The sequence below is a fragment of the Vespa velutina genome, chromosome 5, assembly GCF_912470025.1.
Source record: "Vespa velutina chromosome 5, iVesVel2.1, whole genome shotgun sequence".
Lineage (NCBI taxonomy): Eukaryota > Metazoa > Arthropoda > Insecta > Hymenoptera > Vespidae > Vespa > Vespa velutina.
The window spans coordinates 153,232-179,679 of record NC_062192.1 but is presented as its reverse complement, the minus strand read 5'-3'; the positions used below and the strand labels follow the sequence as shown (position 1 = coordinate 179,679).

At 43.3% G+C, this 26,448-nt stretch overlaps 1 protein-coding gene across 6 annotated transcripts in view; it reads left to right on the top strand.

The window, feature by feature from the left end:
* LOC124949324 (titin homolog) overlaps window positions 1-26,448 on the top strand; it is a 44,074-nt gene that overhangs the window by 8,433 nt on the left and 9,193 nt on the right. For 4 of the 6 annotated variants that reach the window (XM_047494204.1, XM_047494205.1, XM_047494207.1 and 1 more), the window contains 19 exons: window positions 25-15,719; window positions 15,818-16,172; window positions 16,270-16,518; window positions 16,609-16,752; window positions 16,887-17,216; window positions 17,333-17,505; window positions 17,606-17,705; window positions 19,540-19,703; window positions 19,768-19,989; window positions 20,086-20,339; window positions 20,440-20,603; window positions 20,710-20,980; window positions 21,103-21,363; window positions 21,465-21,597; window positions 24,950-25,118; window positions 25,261-25,309; window positions 25,446-25,581; window positions 25,674-25,830; window positions 26,212-26,340. In XM_047494204.1, the coding sequence (XP_047350160.1) occupies window positions 25-15,719; window positions 15,818-16,172; window positions 16,270-16,518; window positions 16,609-16,752; window positions 16,887-17,216; window positions 17,333-17,505; window positions 17,606-17,705; window positions 19,540-19,703; window positions 19,768-19,989; window positions 20,086-20,339; window positions 20,440-20,603; window positions 20,710-20,980; window positions 21,103-21,363; window positions 21,465-21,597; window positions 24,950-25,118; window positions 25,261-25,309; window positions 25,446-25,581; window positions 25,674-25,830; window positions 26,212-26,340 (19,155 nt within the window). Of the gene's footprint in view, window positions 1-24; window positions 15,720-15,817; window positions 16,173-16,269; window positions 16,519-16,608; window positions 16,753-16,886; window positions 17,217-17,332; window positions 17,506-17,605; window positions 17,706-19,539; window positions 19,704-19,767; window positions 19,990-20,085; window positions 20,340-20,439; window positions 20,604-20,709; window positions 20,981-21,102; window positions 21,364-21,464; window positions 21,598-21,691; window positions 22,818-24,949; window positions 25,119-25,260; window positions 25,310-25,445; window positions 25,582-25,673; window positions 25,831-26,211; window positions 26,341-26,448 lie in introns of those variants that run through there. The other 2 variants (XM_047494206.1, XM_047494209.1) reach the window with 2 other exon arrangements.

Below are 26,448 nucleotides of genomic sequence, written 5' to 3'. Positions count from 1 at the left end.
AGATAAAATTGGAATAATTTGTAGAGCACAACGTTATCGAATTGCCACCAATGAGATTCGTTAAGGAGAGCTCGACCTCCGGTAATCTTTTAATGGAGGCTGTAGTGATCGACGTTTCACCGGATTATTTCGTCAGCGCCGAGGATGGCGACGATCTAAGGACGGAAGCGGATTTCGAGGATGTCTCGATCATGGACGATCAGACTCGGGTCTTCTCATCTCCGGACGAGGAATCCTTGTCGTTGAAGAGATCGGCCAGATATACCTGGGAAGGCGATGAGAAGCCGCCGATGAGACCGCCAAGAAAGAAATCTACGAGCCGGTCCTCGTCCAAAAGCGAAGAGAAGAGCGAGGAGAGAAGTCAGAGATACGAATCGGAGAGTTTTCACAGCGCACGAAAAGACGACGATCGACCGATATCACCGCTCTCCTCGGAAAGATTGGACGACAGCGATCACAGTACCACCTTCGCCGACGCCCTGTCGTCCGCGCGACTTTCTATTTCCGAACAAAATAAACAAAATAAATCAGCGATTCGAGAAAACGAGGAGATCATTGGCGGCGATAAAACGCCTTTTAGCAGTGACGATCTCGAGGCAAAGGAGAAGAGGCACTCGCTAAAGAGAAAAGTAAAGAAAGAAAAAAGTACGTCGGAGGAGTCCGCGTCATCGATCATGGCCGATCTCGACGTTCCCAAGGAGGGGGATGGCGAGCAGAAGAAGCAGAAGAAGAGGAAGAAGAAGAAGAGGAAGGAGGAGGAGGAGGAGGAGGAGGAGGAGGAGGAGAAGAAGAAGGTATTGGATAAAAAGGATGAAGTTTGTCGGCGTATCGAATCGATCGATACACGAGTCGACGTCGAGGATTCGTTTGGCAAGATAAACGACACCGAAAAAGTCTCAACGATAGAATCCGACAAGTCGCCGTCGAAGAACAATAAAGAACGTATTTTAAATAAAATTAAAAGATTGACAGAACCCGTCCTCGCGATTCGCGATTCTTTAGTCGACATAGATCGTTATGATAAATTTTTAGAGCTCGAAAGCGAGGAACGATCGAGAGACGTCGTTTCGGAGGGAATCGTAAGGCCAATTCAGACCCTTTGCGAGGAAGTATCTTCGATAGAAGCTAAAGCTTTGAAAAATACGGAGGACAGGTCGCTCGATCAAACGATAAGGATATCTCTGTTGGAAAGTATCGGTGGACCAACCGAAGAACTTCTTCGTGGAATCGAATTGATAGATAGTCAGCGAAGCTTCAAAGGCCAAAGACAGGACGTAATAAAGATTCTAGAGTCCTTGACCGATCCGGTCGACGAGATTCTGATGGGTCTCACCAAAATCGAGTACGAATTGACTGGCAAAGCGAAAGGCGAAAAACCGGTGTCTTTTCTTCGAATGTCCCGTGCCGTTTCACGACTGGACGAAAGTTTGAAGAGCCTTTCCAAGGAGAAAAGAGAACCGATCCAATTGCTATCGTTTTTAGATAAGCTCGTAAACACGTTGAACTTATTCTTGCAGGATGTTTCGGTAAATCCAATGACGGGTACGATAGAGACGGTGGATACGGTCCTCGTAGAGTCTCTGTCGAGATCCATCGAGGAGACGGTCGGAGCGATTAATTGGACGGAATCGAGCATCGAACGACGTCCAAACGACGGAGTTTCTCGGCTAACCAATCGGCTATTGCACCCTACTCGGGAATTAAAGGCCAAACTGGATACGTTGACTGTCGCGTTAGAAAAATATGAAAGTAAGGGTGACGTTATTATGGAACGTCGTGCCGAATTAATAATCTCTTTAAGAGAGTCCGTGAACGATGCACTCGCGGATATTCTCGATCTTCAAGAGAAAGTTAGGATAGAGGAGAAAACAGAGGAATACGATGCGTTAAGATCGGACAATAGCTATCTCGAAGAAAGCGAGTACGTATTTGAGGACACGCGATTGGCCCTTCGGGAAGCTCTTGAAATTTACGAGACGATATCCGGCTCGTTGGATCCTCGATTCGCGGCCGTTTTCGATGAAATTAAGGGGACGTATGAAAAGTTATGTCTAAAGGGAAAGGAAGTAAATGCCGTCGAAACGTTGCTCGGTATGGAAGAACAATTGAATGTTTTACGAGATGCCTTAACGGACGCCTCGACCATCAATGATTCGGCCAACGTCTTGAAACTTTTAGCTCCGTCCGTAAGTCGATTGACCGTCGCCACGAGATCGCTATTAAATCTCTCGTCGGTCGTGCAACCGATCCTATCGATATGCTCGAATATCGACGATATTGTTCAAGGACACGATATAAATCGAGAAAGCGAAAAGACGCGATCGTCGTCGGCTCGGGATGCGGCAACGTTCTCGGAAAAACTTCTTGATCCGTTGATAGAGATACAGACGACTCTGAGCGCAGCCATTCAGGACTTGGAGGATATTAGGTCGGCCGTAAACGGTGGCACCGTTCAAGAACGGATACTCATGACGCACGATTTTTCGTCGATCTTGACAGATCTAAGACAATGTATATCCGATGCGGCGCGCGCGGCCATGTCCTCGAAGGAAAGCGAAATGTTTCATTGTCTGGCGGACGTCAAGGAGCCACTGTTGGATCTTCGAGTTATGCTAGCGTCGAAGGACGAAAGCGCTTTGGCGGGAATGGGCACGTTGAAGGAAAGGTTATCGACGTCGATTGTAAGATTGCAAGACGCTATTACGATGATTTTAATTGCTCCTTCGCCGTCGAACGTCGCCGTCAAATCGATAAAAACGAAAGCGAAAAATATCTTGGAGATATTGAAGGGAATTCAAGTGGTAATACCGAAGGTGCCCGAGGAAATCGCAATGGAAACTATTTACGATCGCCAATTGGAAGATCTCAATGTTGACGAAAAATTGGGTAGCATTAATTATTCTCTGACGTCGGTCCTGGAGAAGCAAAGGGAAATCACGGTTTCGTCGTCATTGGCCAATTCCATCGAGGCATTGCGGGAGAATGTCGCGAGTTCTGCCGTAGCAATTGCCACCATGAAAACACCAAAGGACAATGAGAAGATAGCGAAGGAGGTGACGAGATTGGGTAAGCCTTTGTTGATTTTGCAACGGGCATTGTTGACCGAAGATCACAAGGCCGAGGAAGAAGTGATATTGAACGATTTGATAAATCCCATCGGTAGATTGAAAAGACTGATGGAGGATATCGCGAAGGTTGCCAAGTCGTCGATAGAAATTATTCCCTTGTTAGAGCTATTGGAGGAAATAGAAAAAGACGTAATCTTAATTGCCAAAGAAACGTCAAAGAGAAAGGGTAATAAATCGACGATAATAAGCCGCGAGGAAAAGGCATCGTCGAGTTTACTGGCCGATACCATAAGTCGTTCGTTGGATCCCATAAGAGGTTGGCTGTCGTCTATGTCCTACGAGCAGGACAGTACAGAAGCGTCCGGTCTAAGCTCATCGGTCGACGAACTTAAACGAGACGTCACGAGAATCGCCATAGAAACGTCTTATTCGGAGCCACCGAACGATCGGACCCTGATCGAGGCGCTGGCCGAACTACGGGAACCTTTGATGCGATTGAAAAATGCCATCGCAATGTACCACGAGCCTGAAGATCTTTCCGCTCTGGAAACGTTGAGCCGACCAATGAGGTACCTTTTGAAGACCGTAACGCGCGTTTTGGAGGATCACGCGGCTGAGGAATCGCTTCGTTTGATTTTGGATATCGTCGAGGAGATAGAGAATCAGATACCTATTTCCATCAAGGAGGCCCTTTATAAAAGGGAGCTACGGCAGGTTGTCCAGACGTTGGAAGATAATAACGAGGAGGAAACGTTGAACGTGACTCGGGAAACCGATGGCATCGTCGAGATGGAAGAGTCGGGCAAGGCTAGGATCGAGCTCGATGAAGAAAGAAGTGATCGAAGCGCGATCTGGGAAGTGCGACCGAGGGACGACATAATTACGAAGAACTTTATATCTTCGCTATCTAAAATGCTTGAAAACGTTCAATTGGAAGTTACCGGCATTATCGAGGATTTGGAGGAGCCTACGACAGGAATAATGACGATTCCGCAAACAAAATTGAGCACTGCCCTTGAAGAATTTTGCAAGATGATCTCGACGGTACGAATGGCCTTGTCCGATTACGATGAACAAGTTCTTCCCAGTAGCGACGAGATCGTTACGGGCGAACCACTTTCGATGATCAATCATTTATTAAAACCTTTGATTATGATCGAGGAAGCTCTTAATACGTCCGAGGAATTAGACGTCGCGGAGCTTTCGATTTTGAATCGTCTCAAACGGCCATTAGAAGACACGGAGTTATATATTCTGCAACCAAGTATGGAAATAAGCGGTAACGATCGTTCGAGGGAAAAGTTCGAGCAACTTATTCGTGTATTGGAAGAGACGAAAGCTAAGATACCCATTGCTATGAAAGAAGTGAGCTCGAGGAAAGAGATTTTGGGATATCTACGGGACATATCGAAACCGCTTGAAAGTATTCAGGAACAAATGAGAGGCCTCGAAACGATACCCGAGGAGACATTGGAAAAAGACGTTGCGAAAATTCTCGTAGAACCGATAGATTCGTTACTACGAGCCGTTAATACGAGCTCCCACCAAACTCGAATCCCCGATCAACGTAAGGAGGTAATAAAGGAGATGAGGAAGATGACCGGCCCGTTGGTAGAGTTTCTCAGTTGTCTATCGGTAGTTAAAAGTAGCCGTAAAAGTTTAGTTCCGGTGGTGGCGTTGCTCGATGAAAGGAAAAATGTCATTTTGAAAGCCGTCGAGGAACTTCGGCTCGAAATATGCGATATTCTTGAAAAAATAAAAACCATCGAGAACGATGCCTTTTTCGAGGTACCGTTGATATCCTTGAACGATGCCATTCTGTCCGTTCGAAGTCAGGTGGAAAGGACAGATTACACGCCAAGACCGAGCACCACGAGCATACATTTTCAGAATTGTTTCATCGGATCGTTGAATCGATTGAGAGATACGATCGATGCTCTTGAGGAAGGAACGGAAAAATCGCCTCAGGGGATTATCGCGAAATCATTGGAGCCTCTTAAGAAACAAATATCTTTGTCCCGATCTCAATTTTCTCTAACATCCGATCAGTTCGTCGACGAAGAAGTCATCGTCGAAGGATTTTTATATCCGACGAATCAGCTCCGATCGGCGCTCGGTGCTCTGAAGGAGAGCATAGAGAACGGCGTAATGCCGCCATTTACAAGCGCCTCCTTAGGATTGCTTGAAAATTTGGCCGATTCGATCGCCGATCTGGCACATTCATTGTCCTCTCATCGAGCGGGCTTAATCGGCGAGGGCGCGTCCGAAGGTTCCTCCATCGTAGAGACTTTTTCTGCTGCCTTGGAGGTTTTAGAGAACGTTAAAACTTCCATAAAGGGCATTCGCGATATGACGGTTGGTAGAAAAGAGACGGGACCGATAATAGAATCGACGATGGACAAGGAATACGAGGAAGAAATTGTCGGAACGACCGTGATTGAACGTAAGGTGGACGAGAGCGCGCCAGAGGGAGAAAGAGTTCCAGCGAAGACGGAAGATCGGCCTGAGAAGGACGAAGGGAAAAAGGGGATAGGAGATAATAAGGTCAAAGATATCGAGAGATCTAAGCAGGAGGAAGATGTTGGAAACGAATCGCAGTCGGTTACGATACCCCGGGATATGAGCTTGCCTGACGAAGGAATCGGGCGAGAACCAAGATCACAACGATTATTTCAATCGGAGAAACAAGAAGAGACAAGTGGGATTAATGTCGACAAAAGCGTTATTAAAGAGAACGATGAATCGGGGACAAAGTTGACGCTCGAAGAGCGGATCGATGAAAAGTTTGAAAAAGGACGCGACGGAGCTATTAGGGTAGAAGTAAAGGATGAAAATCGATTGGCGTTAGGACCGAGGGAAGGAGAAAGTCATGAAATGAAATTGGAACGGAAAGATATAGTCGAAGAAGATGATTCCGGTGAAATTCGGACGATCGAGAAAATCCCGAGCGAAGAGGCTAAAGAAATTTCTTCGGGAATATCCGAGAAATCGGTCGAACATCGGTCGAAGGACGGGGAGGAGTCAAAATCGAAAAGTCCGAAGACGAAAACTGTCGTTGTCGACGAGATCGTTCAAATAACTAAAGAGGAAGTAGAAAGTGCAATGAAGGTCGTCGAAGAAACTTTACCGGCCGGCTTGGATACGCCCCGAGGAGATACGTCGAACGGAGAAATGCCGACGAATGAATCGATTTCTCGAAATTCGAGCGAATCACGAAATTTAGGGGAAAATGCGTTAACGCGAAAGGACGTTAAGCCGGACGAACAAACGTGTAACGTGATAAACGCTGGCGCCGAAACGGCGAAAGCTATTGAAAGTGTAGAAAAGGAATTCGCAGAAATGCCTGAGAGCGTACAAGTCGATAGAAATGCGGAAATAATCAAACGAATAGTCACGACCATGAGAACGCTAGAAGCCCCTATGAAAGAGTTAACCAAATTTATAAATTCGGCGAAGAAGGAACCGCTGACCGTTAAATCCGAGGAAGAAAATAGAAAAATACGAGAGTTAACGGCTTTGATACAGATACTGAATGATTTACGAGCGACGAGCGTTTCCATACGTTGCTCGCCCGCATTTTCCGCATACTCCAACTCCGAAGAGCTATTTTCAAATATAATCAATTCCGTGGATACTATGGAACGAGCTACGGCTAGTATTCTTATTTTGACGCAGGAACATCTTGTACCCGAACTCAAAGAAAAATCGCTCCTAGCTCTGAGAAATCTCGCGAACCCTTTGGAGTCGATAGAGAAATCATTTTCGGCAGTACTGCAAGTCGAAGGAATATCGAGATTAACGACGGAGGAAAGGAAGGGATTATCAATGGCAATGGGGGATCTCGTCGGTATCATTTCCATTCTTAAAGAAACCGTTTGCTCTATCGATAACGATGTGAAATCGGTAACGATCGCGAAACCGGCCGAAATCGAAGGAGCAAACGAAATGGAACCATCCGCGGAAATGCTCTTTGCCAACGTAGAACCAAGTCCGAAGGGGGAGGCCCAACGGAATGATGTCCCAACGAAGGAAGAGATAATACGCGAAACTGTAGAAACTCTGGGGAAGGTCAGAGAAGACGAAGATGCTTCTACGCCAATCGACGAGGTAGAAAAATCGTCGACGCTTGGTACGACGGACGTCCAACGATCGGTGATTGTCGAAGCCGAAGACGTAGGCAACGATAGAACAATGTTTCTAGAAGCTAATCAAGATTTTCAGGAACAACGCGCTGGCGTTACGATCGAGCAAAAAGAGCCTCTCTCGATCTCGATCCAAAGTATTTACGTTAAATACATCGAGAATGTCATCGGACCGATCCAGGAATTACGAGGATCTCTTTCGCAAATGAAGGAAGGACAAGTCGCGTTGGTCCATCCTTTGGAAGAGTTGGAAGAGTCGCTGCGACAGTTCGAGACCACAATTGCGCGGGATGAAAGCTCAGGAGAAGGGCCGTCGCAACGAGCAAACGTCAAATCGCTTATCGAGGAATTAGAAAAATCAATAGCTACGATCGAAGAAGGGATAACGTGCGCCTCGATCCCTTTGGAGATTGCGACGGTGGAGTTGTCTCTGAAAAAATTACAAACTTCAACTGCGACGTTGCGACAGCTCTTCGATAGGAACGTCGAATCGCAAAAAGTGATCGAAGAGGATCAAAGTCATGTTCCGTCGATAGATAATAAGAAGGACGTAGAATGTGCGAAATACGTGCGGACGACGCCGCCCGTTCAGGAGTTGCGAGAAGCAATCATGGATTTAGCAAAGTCAGAGATCGAAGAAACGGGTACTTTGGAGGAGACTGGAATTGCATTTGCATTAACCAAATGGATCGAACCGTTGGAACAATTGGAAAATACATTTTTCTCGATTCTTGACGAACGATTAGACGTCCCGTTTAAGGAATCATCGTCCATAACGACGACATTAGAAGACTTGAAAACGTTCGTACATTGTACCCAAGAATGCCTTGCGATCGGTCAGAAGAAATTGGCTTCGTTCGAGGATACCAAAAGTCTCTCGTTAATGCGAAAGGCTGTCGAATCTTTGGAAGATCTCGAAACGTCCATAGCGATAGTTCGTCGTTCGTCGATCGGCGTAAAGGATGCCAACGAACGGCTTTCATACATCGAAAACGTTCCGATCTCGGTTCTGCAAAATTTGGCAAAGGCCATAGAGGAAGTTAAGAGAGACTGTACCGTTATATTTCTCGAACCGAAAGTCTTAGTAGCGCTTGCTGCAGTATCCGGTAGAACGACGCCGTTAAAGGAAAACGTAGCGATGCTCGGGGACGTTATAACACCGGTTCGCCTTTTGCAAGAATCTATAGCAACGATCGAACAAGGTAAAATTTACGAAGCCGAGGAATTAAAAGGCACGGAAGAGACGAAGCCCGTAAGTCTGTTGAGTACACTCGTCGATCCGTTGCAACGATTGGAAAAGATATTCGTTGTTGCTACGCAGAGAGAACGAGCGATCATAGAGGAGGAAACGGCCGATCTCCCGGAAAGCGAGGAAGGCGCGGAAATATTGTCCCTATCACCGATACTCGAAGAAATGGACAAAAGTTTGGCGACTATACAAGAGCAAGTAACGTTAGAAGGAGGAACAGAGAGCGCGCCTAAGAGCGATGAAAATGTATCGCAATTGGTGCGAACGATGGCCAAGCCGTTGGTCGAATTAAGGGCCTCCATAGCGGCCATTCAGAAAGTTGAAGAGATGGCGGCCGAGCACAATTTGCACGAACTATCGGATATGGAAAACGTAAATGCGTTGGAGACATTTGCGAAGTCCTTGTACGAATTGGCAGAAAGAATTGCCGTAATTGATGAACAACGAGCGATCTTCGAGACTGCGGCCGACACAATGTCCGAAGGTGCATCCTCGTTGAAAACTTGGGCGAACGTAGCGGAAGACGAGTCTCCTCCCGTGAAGGTAACGCGAGCGATGACGATAGACCAAGGCACCGTTGAAAGTCCCACGGAGGCTGTTTCTCCCTTTTCCGAGGAAGAGGACGCGATCCTGAGGACTCTTGCGAAGCCGCTCGAGGAATTGCGAGAATTCTTGGCGTTGATCGTCGAAGAACGAAGGACGACCGAGACGACGTCGCCTATGATCCCGAAAGAGGATCCTACCCTGATGAACTCCATTGCGAAGCCATTGTTGGAACTGAAAAACGTCGCCGCTATGGTAATCGAGGAAAAACTGGCTATCGAATCGGCGAGAGAGAAAGCATTCGGCGAAGATGGAGGTCCGGCGATGTCGATCGATCCTCTCGTACAGCCTCTCGAAGAAGTTTGCAATTCGATCGCGATCATTCAGGATCAAGTGCCCATCGAAACCTTACAGGAGGAACGTCCCTTTGAGAATGAATTAGCATTGTTGAGTGTACTGGCCGAACCTTTGCTCGATCTTCAAAGGTGCATTATGGTGCTGGAAGAACGAGTTATATCGCCGGACGTTGAGCCCTTGCCTCAAGAATTGTCTAAAGCCAACTGGACGACGAAGGAATGCGTGGCGGTCACGACCTTGCAAGAGATCGAAAAGTCGATAGGCGAAATTTGTGAACGTGTCACCGCCATTCAAGCGGACACGGTCAAAGTGAACGAACCAAGTAAAATTACCACGCAGGACCGAATTATCATTGATAAGTTGATAGAACCGGTCGAAGGTATCATATCGATGATATCGAACGTTCGAGAGGAAATGATGCCCCTTGAACGTCGGATCGAATATCAAGCATTGATGACGCTCCTCGAGCCCCTCAAAGCCGTTTCCGTCAGCTTTTCTCTTCTACGAGACGAAGCCAACATAAATATCGGCCAAGAGGAAGCAAACGTCGAAGTAATCGTCGAGTCTCTTTCAAATTTGGAGAGATGCATTTCTATCGTGGAGGAACAGGCGATTGACAAACCACTTGCCGATCCATTATATGGCTCGGAAGTTGATAAAACCGTTATAAGTGCCTTGAGATTGCCGTTAGTCGAATTAAAACGGTCCATTTTAAAGGTGGAGGATAGCCCGACCGAGTATCTTCGAAACTTGGAAAAACCATTAATAAATCTTCGTGCAACATTAGAAACGATATCAACGGATCAAGAAAATCCAACGGCAATTCATCGGCATACGTTACCATCTGTAGAAATGACGAAACTATCGATCAAGCTAATAGACGCCATTGTAGGTATTAACGAGTCCGTTGAGAGCGTAGAACATAAGATACGAGATCAAATTGGACGAGCTAATATCGACAGAAGCGCTGAATGCGAAAAATTAAAAGTGTTCAACGAGACTCTTCAAGATTTGAAGAAATGTATGGTGAAGATACAAGAAGAAGGTACGCTCGAAAGGGGACCGATAATGGCGTCGCTAAGTAAAATCCATGAATCCATTGCTTTCGTTAGAAAGGAGTACACCCAACGATCAGATCCACAATTTACAGATATTTGCGAGCATCAGACGATCCTTCAACCGTTATCTCAACATTTCGATACGTTGAACGATACTATTGCGTCCATACAAGGAATGAAGAAAGAAGATGTGACGAGCGAACGTTTAGAGACACTAGAAAAGCCCCTTCGTAATCTGCACAATAGTCTCAACGATTTGCGCGATAAATTATTAACCGGAGAAATTCTTTGGATGACCGACCTTAGGATAGAATCGAGTCAGCAAAATGACACGGACGAACAGAAAGACGACAAAATAAAAGATAACGAAAGTGAGGAACAACCACGGGAAAAAGAGGAAACGGAAGATAATCTAAGAAAAGACGAAACTGAGAAATGCGAACGTCAAAAGGTAGAACGAGAACAAAGGGAGGAAATTGAGAAACAGAAGTGCGAGGAAGAAGAACGCGCGAACAAAGAAGATACTGAGAAAGTGAAAGACCCGGAAGATGAGCGCAAAAGGATAGAGGAGAACGAAAAATTGAAACTCGCGGAAGAAGATGGTAAAAAGAGGGAGGAAGCTGAAAAACTGAAACTCCAAGAAGAGGAACGATTAAGGAAAGAGGAAGCTGAGAAACGGATGCTTGAAGAAGAAGAACGTAAAAAGAAGGAAGATGATGAGAAACTAAAACTCGCAGGAGAGGAACGGAAAAAGAACGAAGAAGCTGAGAAACTGAAACTCGAGGAGGAGGAACGTAAAAGGAAGGAGGAAGCTGACAAACTGAAACTCGAGGAAGATGAACGTAAGAAGAAGGAGGAAGGTGAAAAACTGAAATTACAAGAAGAGCAACGATTAAAGAAAGAGGAAGCTGAGGAACTGAAACTTGAAGAAGAAGAACGTAAAAAGAAGGAAGATGATGAGAAATTAAAACTCGCAGAAGAGGAACGGAAAAAGAACGAAGAAGCTGAGAAACTGAAACTCCAGGAGGAGGAACGATTAAAGAAAGAGGAAGCTGAGAAACTGAAACTTGAAGAAGAAGAACGTAAAAATAAGGAAGATGATGAGAAACTAAAACTCGCAGAAGAGGAACGGAAAAAGAACGAAGAAGCTGAGAAATTGAAACTCGAGGAGGAGGAACGTAAAAAGAAGGAGGAAGTGGACAAACTGAAACTCGCGGAAGAAGATGGTAAAAAGAGGGAGGAAGCTGAAAAACTGAAACTCCAAGAAGAGGAACGATTAAGGAAAGAGGAAGCTGAGGAACTGAAACTTGAAGAAGAAGAACGTAAAAAGAAGGAAGATGATGAGAAATTAAAACTCGCAGAAGAGGAACGGAAAAAGAACGAAGAAGCTGAGAAACTGAAACTCGAGGATGAGGAACGTAAGAAGAAGGAGGAAGCTGAGAAGCTGAAACTCGAAGAAGAAGAGCGTAAGAAGAAGGAGGAAGCTGAGAAGCTGAAACTCGAGGATGAGGAACGTAAGAAGAAGGAGGAAGCCGAAAAGCTGAAACTCGAGGAGGAGGAACGTAAGAAAAAGGAGGAAGCTGAGAAATTGAAGCTCGAGGAGGAGGAACGTAAGAAAAAGGAGGAAGCTGAGAAATTGAAGCTCGAGGAGGAGAAGCGTAAAGAGAAGGAGGAAGCTGAGAAGCTGAAACTCGAAGAAGAAGAGCGTAAGAAGAAGGAGGAAGTTGAGAAGCTGAAACTCGAAGAAGAAGAGCGTAAGAAGAAGGAGGAAGCTGAGAAGCTGAAACTCGAGGATGAGGAACGTAAGAAGAAGGAGGAAGCTGAGAAATTAAAGCTCGATGAGGAGAAGCGTAAAGAGAAGGAGGAAGCTGAGAAGCTGAAACTCGAAGAAGAAGAGCGTAAGAAGAAGGAGGAAGCTGAGAAGCTGAAACTCGAGGATGAGGAACGTAAGAAGAAGGAGGAAGCCGAAAAGCTGAAACTCGAGGAGGAGGAACGTAAGAAAAAGGAGGAAGCTGAGAAATTGAAGCTCGAGGAGGAGGAACGTAAGAAAAAGGAGGAAGCTGAGAAATTGAAGCTCGAGGAGGAGAAGCGTAAAGAGAAGGAGGAAGCTGAGAAGCTGAAACTCGAAGAAGAAGAGCGTAAGAAGAAGGAGGAAGTTGAGAAGCTGAAACTCGAAGAAGAAGAGCGTAAGAAGAAGGAGGAAGCTGAGAAGCTGAAACTCGAGGATGAGGAACGTAAGAAGAAGGAGGAAGCCGAGAAATTTAAGCTCGAAGAAGAGGAACGTAAGAAGAAAGTGGAAGCTGAGAAACTGGAACTCGAAGAAGAAGAGCGTAAGAAGAAGGAGGAGGAAGCTAAGAAACTGAAACTCGAGGATGAGGAACGTAAGAAGAAGGAGGAGGCTGAAAAACTGAAGCTCGAGGAGGAAGAGCGTAAGAAGCAGGAGGAAGCTGAGAAGCTGAAACTCGAAGAAGAAGAGCGTAAGAAGAAGGAGGAAGCTGAGAAGCTGAAACTCGAGGATGAGGAACGTAAAAAGGAGGAGGAAGCTGAGAAACAGAAACTTGAAGAAGAGGAACGAAGAAAGAAAGAGGAAGCTGAGAAGCTGAAACTCGAGGATGAGGAACGTAAGAAGAAGGAGGAAGCTGAGAAGCTGAAACTCGAGGAGGAGGAACGTAAGAAGAAGGAGGAAGCTGAGAAGCTGAAACTCGAGGAGGAGGAACGTAAGAAGAAGGAGGAAGCTGAGAAATTGAAGCTCGAGGAGGAGAAGCGTAAAGAGAAGGAGGAAGCCGAAAAGCTGAAACTCGAGGAGGAGGAACGTAAGAAAAAGGAGGAAGCTGAGAAATTGAAGCTCGAGGAGGAGGAACGTAAGAAAAAGGAGGAAGCTGAGAAATTGAAGCTCGAGGTGGAGAAGCGTAAAGAGAAGGAGGAAGCTGAGAAGCTGAAACTCGAGGAAGAAGAGCGTAAGAAGAAGGAGGAAGCTGAGAAGCTGAAACTCGAGGAAGAAGAGCGTAAGAAGAAGGAGGAAGCTGAGAAGCTGAAACTAGAGGATGAGGAACGTAAGAAGAAGGAGGAAGCTGAGAAGCTGAAACTCGAGGAGGAGGAACGTAAGAAGAAGGAGGAAGCTGAGAAATTGAAGCTCGAGGAGGAGAAGCGTAAAGAGAAGGAGGAAGCCGAAAAGCTGAAACTCGAGGAGGAGGAACGTAAGAAAAAGGAGGAAGCTGAGAAATTGAAGCTCGTGGAGGAGGAACGTAAGAAAAAGGAGGAAGCTGAGAAATTGAAGCTCGAGGAGGAGAAGCGTAAAGAGAAGGAGGAAGCTGAGAAGCTGAAACTCGAGGAAGAAGAGCGTAAGAAGAAGGAGGAAGCTGAGAAGCTGAAACTCGAGGAGGAGGAACGTAAGAAGAAGGAGGAAGCTGAGAAGCTGAAACTCGAGGATGAGGAACGTAAGAAGAAGGAGGAAGCTGAGAAGCTGAAACTCGAGGAGGAGGAACGTAAGAAGAAGGAGGAAGCTGAGAAGCTGAAACTCGAGGAGGAGGAACGTAAGAAAAAGGAGGAAGCTGAGAAATTGAAGCTCGAGGAGGAGGAACGTAAGAAGAAGGAGGAAGCTGAGAAACTGAAACTCGAGGAGGAGGAACGTAAGAAAAAGGAGGAAGCTGAGAAATTGAAGCTCGAGGAGGAGGAACGTAAGAAGAAGGAGGAAGCTGAGAAACTGAAGCTCGAGGAGGAGGAGCGCAAAAAGAAGGAGGAGGCTGAGAAGCTGAAACTCGAAGAAGAAGAGCGTAAGAAGAAGGAGGAAGCTGAGAAGCTGAAACTCGAAGAAGAAGAGAGTAAGAAGAAGGAGGAAGCTGAGAAGCTGAAACTCGAGGATGAGGAACGTAAGAAGAAGGAGGAAGCTGAGAAATTGAAGCTCGAGGAGGAGAAGCGTAAAGAGAAGGAGGAAGCCGAAAAGCTGAAACTCGAGGAGGAGGAACGTAAGAAGAAGGAGGAAGCTGAGAAGCTGAAACTCGAAGAAGAAGAGCGTAAGAAGAAGGAGGAAGCTGAGAAGCTGAAACTCGAAGAAGAAGAGAGTAAGAAGAAGGAGGAAGCTGAGAAGCTGAAACTCGAGGAAGTGGAACGTAAGAGGAAGGAGGAAGTGGAGAAACTGAAACTCGAGGAGGAGGAACGTAAGAAGGAGGAAGAGGGTGAGAAACTGAAGCTCAAGGAGGAGGGTGGAAAGAATGAGGAAGCTGAAAAATTGAATAACGAGGAGGTAGAACGTAAAAGGAAGGATGATGAAAATGAGTTGAATCATGGGGAGGAAGAGAGAAGGATGGTGGAAATGAAGCAGATAGAAAGGGAAATAGAGGGCGAAGGAAAGATGAAGTCGAAGGACGAACGGATGAGATTGGAACACGGAATGAATGAAGAGAAAGAAAAAATAATGGAAAGTGAAGAAGATGAGAGAAGGCGAAAACGTAAGGAACGTAGAAGGGTCGAAGAGGAAGAGATGTTACGAAGAGAAGGAGCTGAAAGATTAAGATTGGAAGAGGAGCGGAGGAAAAGGAAAGAAGAAGCGGAGCGAAGTAGAAAGGATCGAGAAGAAAGATTAAAGATGCAAGAGATGGAACGTTTGGAACGTAAAAGAGCCGAAGAACGACTGAGAAAGGAAGATTTTGGACGTATGAGAAAAGAAGAGGAAGAAAGGAGGAACAGAAGGGAGAAGGAGAGGCAAGTTAGACGCGAGGAAAGTGCGAGATTGCTCAGGGAGGAGGAGGATCGATTGAGGCGGAGACACGAGGAGGAATTATCCGCGATAAATAAAAGACGACGAGATAGGGCGAGGGATGAGAATTGGTCGAGATTAAGGGAGAACGAATCTGATAGATTTTTGAAAAGCTTAGACGACGTAAGAAGTAGGAGTAGCAGATTATCGAGAATCTCTCCCGATCGAAGAAGCAGATCTTATCGCGTTGATTCTGACTTACAATTAGACTCGACTCTTTCGGACTCATCCAGATCGTACAGTTGGCGAGAATCTCTTGCTTCCTCTGGTAGAAGAAGCATCGACGATTACATGGACTACAAATTACACGAGAGCTCGTTAAACAGATCTCTGTACGACATTGGGTCTTATTATGGAACAAGAAGACGAAGAGAAGAACGCATCAACAGAGCAAGGTCGATCAGCTTGTTAAAATACGACGAGTATTACATGGGCGACACCGATTCTACCGTTTCTTATAGCTCATCGAGTAAGCCTCCTAGATGTGGTAGAATAAAGATTCCTTCTCACATCGAGTATGATGATCTCGATACGATTAGTTTCGATGTAAGTAGTATTATCATATACGTATCTATTCGTTTTATTTCAAATATTTACTTGTTTACATTAATAATAATAATAATAATATATTTCTTTACGGACAGAGTATCATGCGAGATAAAGGAAAGAAACCGTCGTTCTGTACGCGACTTACAAACAGAACAGTGGGCGAAGGTATGAGAACGAGATTAACGTGCACCGTTTTGGGAAACCCCGAGCCACGCGTTTACTGGAGAAAGGATGGCCAAGAATTATCTCCTACGTCGAATAAATATCAAACACGATTCGACAATGGCATGGCTTATTTTGAATTGAAGGAAGCTCACGTCGAGGACTCCGGCGTATATACCTGTGTCGCAGAAAATATTCACGGATCCACGTCGACCGAGTCAACTTTAAAAGTCTACAGAGACTTTGTGCAACCATTATCACCCCCGACATTCACGAAATCCATCAAAGGTACAACAAACGATCCCTTTTCCTTCGAACAATAATAGCCGTTTTGTCATATGCCAGTGAAAGAAATATATAAATATTGTATTCTAATTCGCTTCAGACACATATCGGCATTCTAATCACGAATTGGCGTTAGAATGTCGAGTCCGTGGATATCCATGCCCTACGATTTCTTGGTTGAAGGATGGAAAAGTCCTCGACGGTGGTAGATATACTCGAAAGTATTTAGACGATGGTATTCATCGTTTGGAAATATCGAATCCCGATACTTCGGACAGTGGACGTTACGTTTGCAGAGCGACGAACGAAATCCAATCCACTGAAATGTCGCATATTGTACACTTTGAAGGTTGGCACAAAAATTTTGTATATTCTCTTTTATTGATCTACGTTGGCAAATCAGAAATGTTAACGCAAAGACAATTTATCACTTTCTAAGGACGAGATCAGAGATCTCCTCGTAAACGTGGCCGGATCACGGAGGAGGACGTCGAAGCGTCGAGGAGGCCTCGCTTTTCGAATTTCTTAAGCGACCACAGTGTACCTACCGGTGGTACTATTGCTCTTCAAGTCGAAGTCAAAGGTAGAATTATTAAAAGACATCTTTTTTTAACGTCTTAACGTTTAATCGTTGCGATGCTAATGGATGGGATAGCGTGTAAAGTTGATGCGAGGAAAAGAGACCTTCATTTTCTGAATCTCCCTCCTTGCTGACAGGAATGCCAGCGCCGGAAGTTAGATGGTTGCACGGAGAACGAAAAGAACCGATTTCAATATCAAAGGCAAAGACCTTCGCAGAATCTGGCGTACATACTCTGATTGTTCCTGAAGCGACGGAATCTGAAAGAGGCACTTACATCTGTAGAGCGGTGAACGCTTACGGATACGTTGATACAGCTGCTACGATCGAAATAATATCACCTGGGGCGATCGATGGTGGAAAACCGGCAATGTTCGTTTCTAGACCATCGGAAAAATCAATCGCTGTGGCTATCGGGGAAGACGTCAGTGTATCTTTCAGGATCACCGGTGTTCCGAAACCTCGAGGTAACAATAATTATTCCAAATGGCATTAAACGTTATCCTAAACTAATTCCAAAGTTCCTTCCTTAGTTTTACATCATAATGATATAAATTCTGATATAAACGTTCTCTTATCTTAGTAACATGGATGAAAGGTATAAAAGATATTACGGATGGTCCGCGATCGTACAAAGAAGGTATCGATGACTACGTTAGATTGACTTTGAAAAGAGCTATACCATCCGACGAAGGTACTTATTGCATTTTGGTGAAGAATCGATATGGATGCGATAGGAGTTTCTTCTCGATCTGGGTGGGTAAATCGTGCGCGATTTAATTACGAATAAAATTAAATAGGCGATAATTAGGCGATAAAAGAAATGATCGATGATTAAGAAATTCTTGATGATTAGATTAAGCAAAGAGCGAGATCTCTAACACCGTTACCCGGCGACTGGGGTCGCTCTGACGCAGGAAGCATTCAAAACGAGGATGAATTGTCTTACGTTAAAGGTACGTTCTATATATTTTTACTACAAAATAGTCATTTCTAATATACATATACTTCCATCAAATCAAAATAATTTAATAACACATCGATGATGACCTTATGCTAATACGATACGTTTTATTGCTTCTTTAACTTCTTTAACCACGGACGCTAAAAGCATATATAGTAAAAGTAAAATGGCTGATAATAACAATGATCGAACCGATGAATAATCGAGTAATTATAATTAGAGTAGAGCGATGCGACAACGCTAACAGCGATTACAGCGAGTACACTTGCTAGTACACTTGGCCCAGGGTCGTTTGGCTTTATTCCAAGTAGTCCCTGGGCTAAAGTGTTTTGCAAAATGACGTAGATATTTAGGTTGACTGCTTATATATATCCAACATATTGTATTATCAGTCTTTGAACTGATCAGAAAAAGAAGTAAGAAGTAAAAGGGAACTAAACGCTACCTTAAAAGCAACTAACATTACAGTTTCACGAACAAAGATCGAGATTTTATTTACGCTCTACAATTTTCACGCGCATAATACCATTATCGGTATCTACAAGGGAAGAACATATTTTCCCGGAGATTATCGATCGATTAATATACGAGTACTATAATGATATATGAGTTTAAAGTTTGCCTATTAAAAAGTGAGAAAAGAAGTGTTTAATAGAAAAGTAGAGACCAGCCAGATCTATTATATACTTCCATACGACACTGGATCTATGCCAAGTGCAACGACTGTTCAAATCTTTAACTATATAAAAACTATTAAATATCGTAAATATGTACCTACATACGCGCGTTTACATATATCTCTAGCACCGACGAATAACGGCGGCGTGACTGATTTATCACGAAGGACGAGCAGAATTACTGACATTGGAAGTTGGAATGACTTCAGAATCAATTTGATCAGGAGGTGGTCCATTTATGGTACGCTTTGAAAATATCCGAATGTTGATTAAGGATTACGTTCATAAATATAATTGTACATTTGTTGTCTCGATACATTCGGCGGGAGAAAAATCTTTTATAAAGTACATATCTCTTTTGAGAAGCTATATAAGCTTTGAGTAGCAAAAGCCAGCGATTAAGCAACCACAGGCAGCTTAAGTCTAGATGCAATATATCATGGCTGTCGATTAAACGAGCTGTTACTGATTAAAAAATAATTTACACGAACGATGCCGTTATTAAAATTTAAACAATGATAAAGGAAAATTACGACAGGAATGTAAACCTTTACGAAGACGTTTCAGGATGTTACTAAATGTTTTCGAGAAATATTAAACTGATACGACCACCTACATACACAATTTGAGGAACACCTCCCGTTGGGTTATTTTCGTTTACCTCCCTTACCTATTTCCTTATCCCCACCTACTTCTCTGTATCTCCACAAATTCGAAATTCAGTCGGCATCGAGACGCGGATCGTCTCGTCTCTGTTCTACTTTTTTTTTTCCCCCAAAGAATACGTATAAATTGTGTATTTCACCCAGAAAAATATCTAACTATTTAATTGAAAAGAAATAAAACCTTCTTTTTACGTATAACGTAAAAATTTAGAGATGATATTAAAGTAAGAAGAATGAGGAATCAAGATAAAGAAATCGCGTTGAACGATGACCTCGAATTACCGAGCTCTCGTTTGAAACGATCTTTGACTAGCGAGGATAGTTTGATCAGCGATTTTATAGAATATTTATTCGGACAACGAGGTAGAGTAGACCGAGAGAGTGAGCGAGAGAGAGAGAGAGAGCGAGAGAGAGAGAGAGAAATTGTTCTTCGAATTGTACTTCGAAAAAGCACGCTGATTTACAAATATTTTCACGCCACCAGATGTCCCTGGACCAATCAGCAGCGAGCCAGTTGTCGTCGATGGTGGAAGAAATTGGTTGTCCTTGAGTTGGGGCAAGGCCGAGAGAAGAGGACCAGCTCCGGTCATCGCCTATAAGGTTGACGCATGGTTGATGGGTGGGGACGGTGGTGCTCGTTGGGTCGAGGTATAGTAAAATAATTACTTTAGTCGATGCCTCTTATTTTATTATTTCTCACTTTACATATCAGCTGGGCATTACACCGATAAACGCCATAGATGCGTTCAATCTCCGTCCAGGCGGAGAATACAGATTTCGCGTAACCCCGCGAAATCGATATGGATGGGGTGAATCCGTGACGACGTCGAATTCCTTCACGGTCAGCGAAGTCGTCGATCTTCCAGAATTCATCAAAATTCTCCCTGGCCAGTTGAAGGCTCTTAAGGGCTCGACCATCAAATTGGAATGCGAGGTGGGACTTTTCTTAAGAAATATAAAATATCTATTATACTTCATTATCTATTATATTTCATTTCATTGTCATATCGATCGTTATTAAAAATTATAGATTCGTGGAGAACCAAATATAAATATCAAATGGTATCGGGAAACGGCCGAGATTGATCCTAACAACGATTCGCGATATTCCATCGGTAGGAGAGGTTTAAGGTCCTCTCTTACCATAGATACGATAGAGGAAGATGATTCAGGCAGATATATTTGCGAGGCATCGAATAAAGTTGGTAAAGTGTCATCTTTCGCTAGAGTACTCGTCGTCACCGATCCGAAGATCATCGAAGCGGATGAAAAACTTAGATCTAGGTATTATTAATACAAGTTCGTTTTATTTAATAAACAATTTCCGTATTAGAATAAGGAAAAAGAGAATAACGAGAAAGGCAATTATTTTCTCTTACATTAGAATTTTGGGAGATGAGCGAGAAGAAAGGCCACCGCAATTCGCCATGAGATTACGAGATAGACGGGTTCAGGTTACCTATCCCGTACGCTTAACGTGCCAAATTATGGGTTATCCTGCTCCCGAGATAACTTGGTTTAAAAACGCCGTTGAAATTATTCAAGACGGTAAGAGACTAAGGTGGAAAATTAAATAACGACTAATAGATATACTCATTTTTTCTTTTTTTTGTTTTTTTTTTTTTTTTTTTTCTTCTTTCTTCTTTCTTTCCAGAACGTCACGTCTTTTGGGACGACGATTCCAACTTTCATACTCTGGAGATAATTCATTCGACGCTCGAGGACTCCGGATGTTACATGGTGACGGCAAAAAATATCCACGGTTCGGTGTCCTGTCGATCCATCCTCGTAGTCGATAAAGGAATTCGTGCTTACGTTGCCCCTGAATTTCTTTATGGCCTGGATGCAGTCTATGCTGTAAGATTAAATGACGAATTACGAATGTCAGCTCAGATCGAGGCTTATCCTAGCGTGGGCGTAGTATGGTGAGCGAACAAAAATCGATTGCCGCGCGTTATTTAGAAAAACAAATTCGAATTTATTGAGAAACTCTCGAGTTTGCTTTCTTTTTTTCTTTTTTTCTTTTTTTCGTGTTTCCTCTTATCAGGCACCGCGATGGATTGCGTCTTCGACCTAGTAGAAGAACTATCATGACCTTGAGCCACGACGGTACAGTCGAATTATCTTTGGCCAAAGTTACGAGCAGGGACGCTGGTATGTACAGTTGTACCGCCGTCAACGAAGTTGGCCGTGCTGAGACATCAACGAGAGTCAACGTTATCGTCGGAAGTGACGTTGCGAACGACAAGCAAATTGAATCTCTTATCGAAGGATTGCCAACGGTGACCATTGCTTCTCCCGATGTGCCGTGCGTAAAAAATATATTTAATTTTAATATCTTTGATTGTCTCTACGTTTGATCTCTGAGAAAACTTAACTTACTTATCTCTCTGTCCTGACGTTTCGCAGATATTCGAAGGAGCCGCTATTCGTTACGAAACCTTTATCAACCGAGGCCCTCGAAGGAGATACGGTCATTATACTTTGCGAGGTCGTTGGTGATCCTAAACCGGAAGTTATCTGGTTGCGCGATTTTCTCAAGGTAATTATTTCATTTACACCTCGTAAATAGAGGGATTCGTTCTTGCAATTACAATGCCTTTACAATGAAAGCGTTACAAGATAGCTAATTAAAGGAGCTGGACTTACAAGTTGGATATGCAAGTACGGGGAGTAATTGCAAAATTCATTTTGCAATCCCAGAAAATGACGTGTCCCTAATGCTGCATCGATCACGGATGTAGGTCAAGGTGACAGCAAGAAAGAAATGATAGTGTTACATACCGCATTATGCCCATAGTGGGTCAGGTATTATATGCGTCGCGTTGGGGGAAACGGCATTTATTTCGCGTCGCCTCTTTAAAAGGTAACAGTACGTGCTACGTTAGGTTAAACGAGGAGCCCAAAGATGGAACGAAGAAGAAGAGAAATTTATTATTCAACGAAAGAGGAAGCAAGCTCGATGGAAACTCCGAGAAGCCGAAAAGTGCTCCCTTGACAATTATAAAGGATTTCTCCTCCTCTTGTTCCTCGCCTAGAAATATGAAATGGGTAATGGAATTTCAATGTAATTCTAATGTTCCGTCCAAGATTTTTCTTTCTTTTTCCCTTTTTTTCTTGTTCTCATTGGAAAGCCTTCCACAACGATTTTTATTTCTTCTTCAACGAAGAGATACAGAAATGGATAGGTGTACGTGGGCGTTAACGTTAATAAAAAGTCAAGGAGAATACAAATTAGGCATATCGAAAGTATTATCCGTGACGTAGGACTTGGTTACAATAAATTTCATTCTAACGTTTGTGCGCTTTCGTCGTTCCCTTTGTTACGCGAACTCTCCTTCGTTGCGTTGCGTTCTGACGATTCTTTCGACACGATCGAAGTATCGAGAATCGTGTCGTATGATATACGATTATCCTCATCCTCGAGAGAAAGACCGGAAGGAAAAGGCACGAAGGGAAAGGAAGGTAGGAAACGTCGAAGCATCAAAGTATTTACGTCAAACGAATATCTGCATAATCGAGAAGAGTGTAAATACTTAGTTACCTAGAAGGCATCGTCCGTCCCCACTTTTCGTCATCCAAGTTGGCTTTCTTCGCCGATGGATCGGTACCGCGAAGTACGAACGGTAAAACAGTCGGTGTTTAACTTTGGCCAATGAATAGCCTACTGTCGATCGTCGTCGTACGACGAGCGCATATGTACGTCGCTCTCTCTCTCTCTCTCTCTCTCTCTCTCTCTCTCTCTCTCTCTCTCTCTCTATCCCCCTGTCTCTCTCTCTCTCTCTCTCTCTCTCTCTCTCTCTCGCGCGCGCGCGCGCGCAAATAGTTTAGCGAATTGACATTTGTCTCGATTATAAAAACGTATTCTTTGCCATTGAAAAAGTGAAAAAAGTGAATAGAAATTTGTCGTACGTTATCGTCTTCTTTATCCGGAAGGATGATACTTTTCCATATGGAATTTCGTGAAAAGAAATGTGAGCTATAAATATCAACTTGATGTGCATGTGCGGCTTCAAAATGACAAAGTATCCTATTTCCAAAGCACGTAGGTACATAAATAAATATAATACTATATATAATAATATCCATAGGTATTATCGATGGATAAGAACATTTTCTCGTGATATTTGAAATCTGATCTGAAAATCGGCAGGCAATTTGTTAATAATTTTGTCATTGTTAACTCTTTTTCTATAGAAATAATGTAATTATTTCAAGAACGGTGACGATTAAAAAGAAGAGCAGTGAACGTTTAGGAAACTCGTCCTAACGTACGAGTCGTAATGAGTCATTCTCATTCTCAGGCCTTTTCATCGTCTCTCTTAAGGAAATTCCTCGAGAACGAATCTATATACTTCGAGGAAAACTTGGCCGAGTCTCGCGAGTTAATCTCTCGCGTAGTAACTGCAAGAACGTGCGACGCATCGAGCCAAGCCACCAAATACATACATAGGTTCAGCGAGCATTCCTTTTTAGCTAACGACTACGTTAACGGTGCGAACGTTAAAAGAAAAAGATCGACTCGTTTTTTAATCGCCACTCTTAACAACTATTATAAACTACTTATAATTATTTATATTAAGAGGGTAAAATTGTAACGTTCAGGATTGAATTATTTCTGTTAGGGATAAGGCGAAAGCAGGGCTCCTCTTAATCTATATGGTATTAAAATAAACTATCCTGACGAATTGTACGATATATGTCAGAGAATTTCCGGAAAAATTGATTTGATCCGATAGAAGGGCACAAAGTCAAGTTTCTTGCGCCGATCTCGCACCGATATACATGTAATACCCTATAGAGAGTCCTTGCACCAACCAGTTTACGGCGTCTCTCTTCCGTAACGGGAAGTGTCGTACGCATAAATTTCATCGTAGGCGAAGCGCGTCACGTTGGTGCACGATAGACAGGTGAAAGACGGATGGGTCTCGGAAGGTCCATTATGTCAAGAAACAGCTCGCCTTAGAAAACTTGAAAACTTCATTTATCGCAATGAGATACGGATCGATCGATACACTTTTCTTAACGAAAGAGCATTATCGCGTAATCCATCGATATTTTTCCATTCTATCTCCTTTTCGTATTTCAACAAATTATATTTATAATGTCATGAGGGTGAGTTTATCTAGTTACTTACTTATCGGTATAACGCAACTTTATGCGTTTATGCACGTATTACGATTACAATTGTGAGGATTTATATAAATATATATATAATATATATGGATAAAACTAAGAGAAAGGCGATTAGCAATGGGAAAGAAATAAATATTCACTTGTTGGCACTTGTGTCTGTGTCATAGGCATAACAAGATCAGTCTCGAACGATCCGATCGACTTTCGCTCCCTATATGGACTAGAGTTTCAACGAGAGGACTACTGTCGTCTCTTTTTCTTTTCTTTTCTTTTCTTTTTTTTCCTCTCTTTAAACATCTCACGCTGAGTTTTAACCCCGCGTACCTTTGACAATTAAAGGTCGTCACTAAATCTACACGAATTATACGTGCTCGTATGTCTTACGAATGGAGTAACTATTAAAACATTTCTTTTTTATTTTCGAGCGTAGGCGTGGGAATCGCGGAAACGCGTTGGTATCTAGGTCGAGGTCGATGCTCGAGGTCAGGCGAGTATTCGTCTTTCGACGTAACGCTTTGTCTTTTTCGTTAACGTTCGAACGACGTGCGCGCATACGTATATATATATACGAGCGAAATACATACACATACGTGCGACCGATCTTTTCTTTGGGAATAATTTTTGTTACGACGATTTATTATTTCTTCTCTTAAGTATATATATTATTGGTAATGGATTGTAAAATAATATTACCTAACACAACGAGATACATACAACGTTCTAATGTATAATATATAATAGCTATGTCGTATTTGCAGCCCGATTATTATAGGGACGCGCCTCATTTTCGATTGGTGGATAACGGTCCTCAATACAGACTGGAAATACCTCACGCGAAGCTCGACTTTACCGGAACGTATTCGGTGATCGCTCGAAATTGTCATGGAGAAGCGAAAGCTATAATTTCTTTGCAAATATATGCTAAAGGTGAGAGAAATTCTATATATTGATTTATATACACCTACATACATCATATTTATTATCGGTGTTCAACTAAATGGATTAACCCGTTATGTTACCTATTTATGATAATTTATAATTTTATATGAATTCATATATCCTTTTGCAGGTCAAGGTAAGGAAACGACGAAGATGAAGAAGTCACCGATTACGCACGGGTTGGTATTCTATCGTTAGACGAATTTTTCTATCTTCTTTTTGTTTCTACTTGCACAGCTCGTAGTTTTAAAAATGTACTCCAAAAGTTTTAAAAGTGTACGCCACGTTTACGTCTTTATTACGGATTATTCGCAGGAAGGTGCTCACCTTGCCTATGGTAACGAGGGAACTCAGAGATATAAGATGTTGCGACGGCGACGCTGTCACTTTGGAGTGTAAATTTCTTGCCACGCCCGAACAGCCCAACGTTCGTTGGGAAAAGGGTGGAAAGGTAACGCGTGTAATTTTTCTACCTACAGTATAGAATTTCTCGAAATATCGTATAGACGCAAAAATGGCAAAGTTAATAATGGTCACTTTTAGATAATAACGATGGGTAACGATTTTACGAGTGAATTCGATGGCGAAGTAGCACGGTTAAGCATCCAACACGTATATCCCGAGGACGAGGGAGAGTACACGTGTGTCGCTTACAACGAACTTGGGAAGGCATTCACGTCGGCTTGTCTCGTCGTTGATGGTAATTTAACGTTAAAAAAAGCTTTACCTTCGTTTTACATTACATTTTTATCCTTACGAATTTTCGCAATCGTTAATGTAAATCAAAATATAAATGGAAAGAGGAACGATTCCTTTCGCGAGAAGTTGAAACGTCAAAAAGGTTGTTATAGGTAACGTTGCAAACGTTATAAAGCGTAATCAAAACGCGCCTCCGTGGTCGAAGCATTCTTCCTTGCATTTGCTCACGTGCATTTGCTAATATAAATTGGGCGAATATCAAGTTACTTATGCTAGAAGTGTGCGCGTTCAAAATAATAATCAATTCTATGTTCGATCAAAGAGTTGAACGAATATACGTTTACGTTAAATCTTTATTCTTTGGCAATGTCAATTTCCGCAGTTCCCGAGGGCAAAGAAAACGTACTGAGCGAAAGATTAACACGACCGGTTGGCCTATTATCGGCAGGATCAACGCCTCGATCAACTCCACGATCTACGCCTATAAGAAGTTTGTCTCCTGCAGTTTCCCGTGAGTTTTCGGGGCTGAATTTTGCCCCCGCCCCCCCCCCCCCCCCGCCTCCTTAAATCATAACATTAACCGATTCAGGAAAAAGAAATTGAAAATATTAAGTGCATG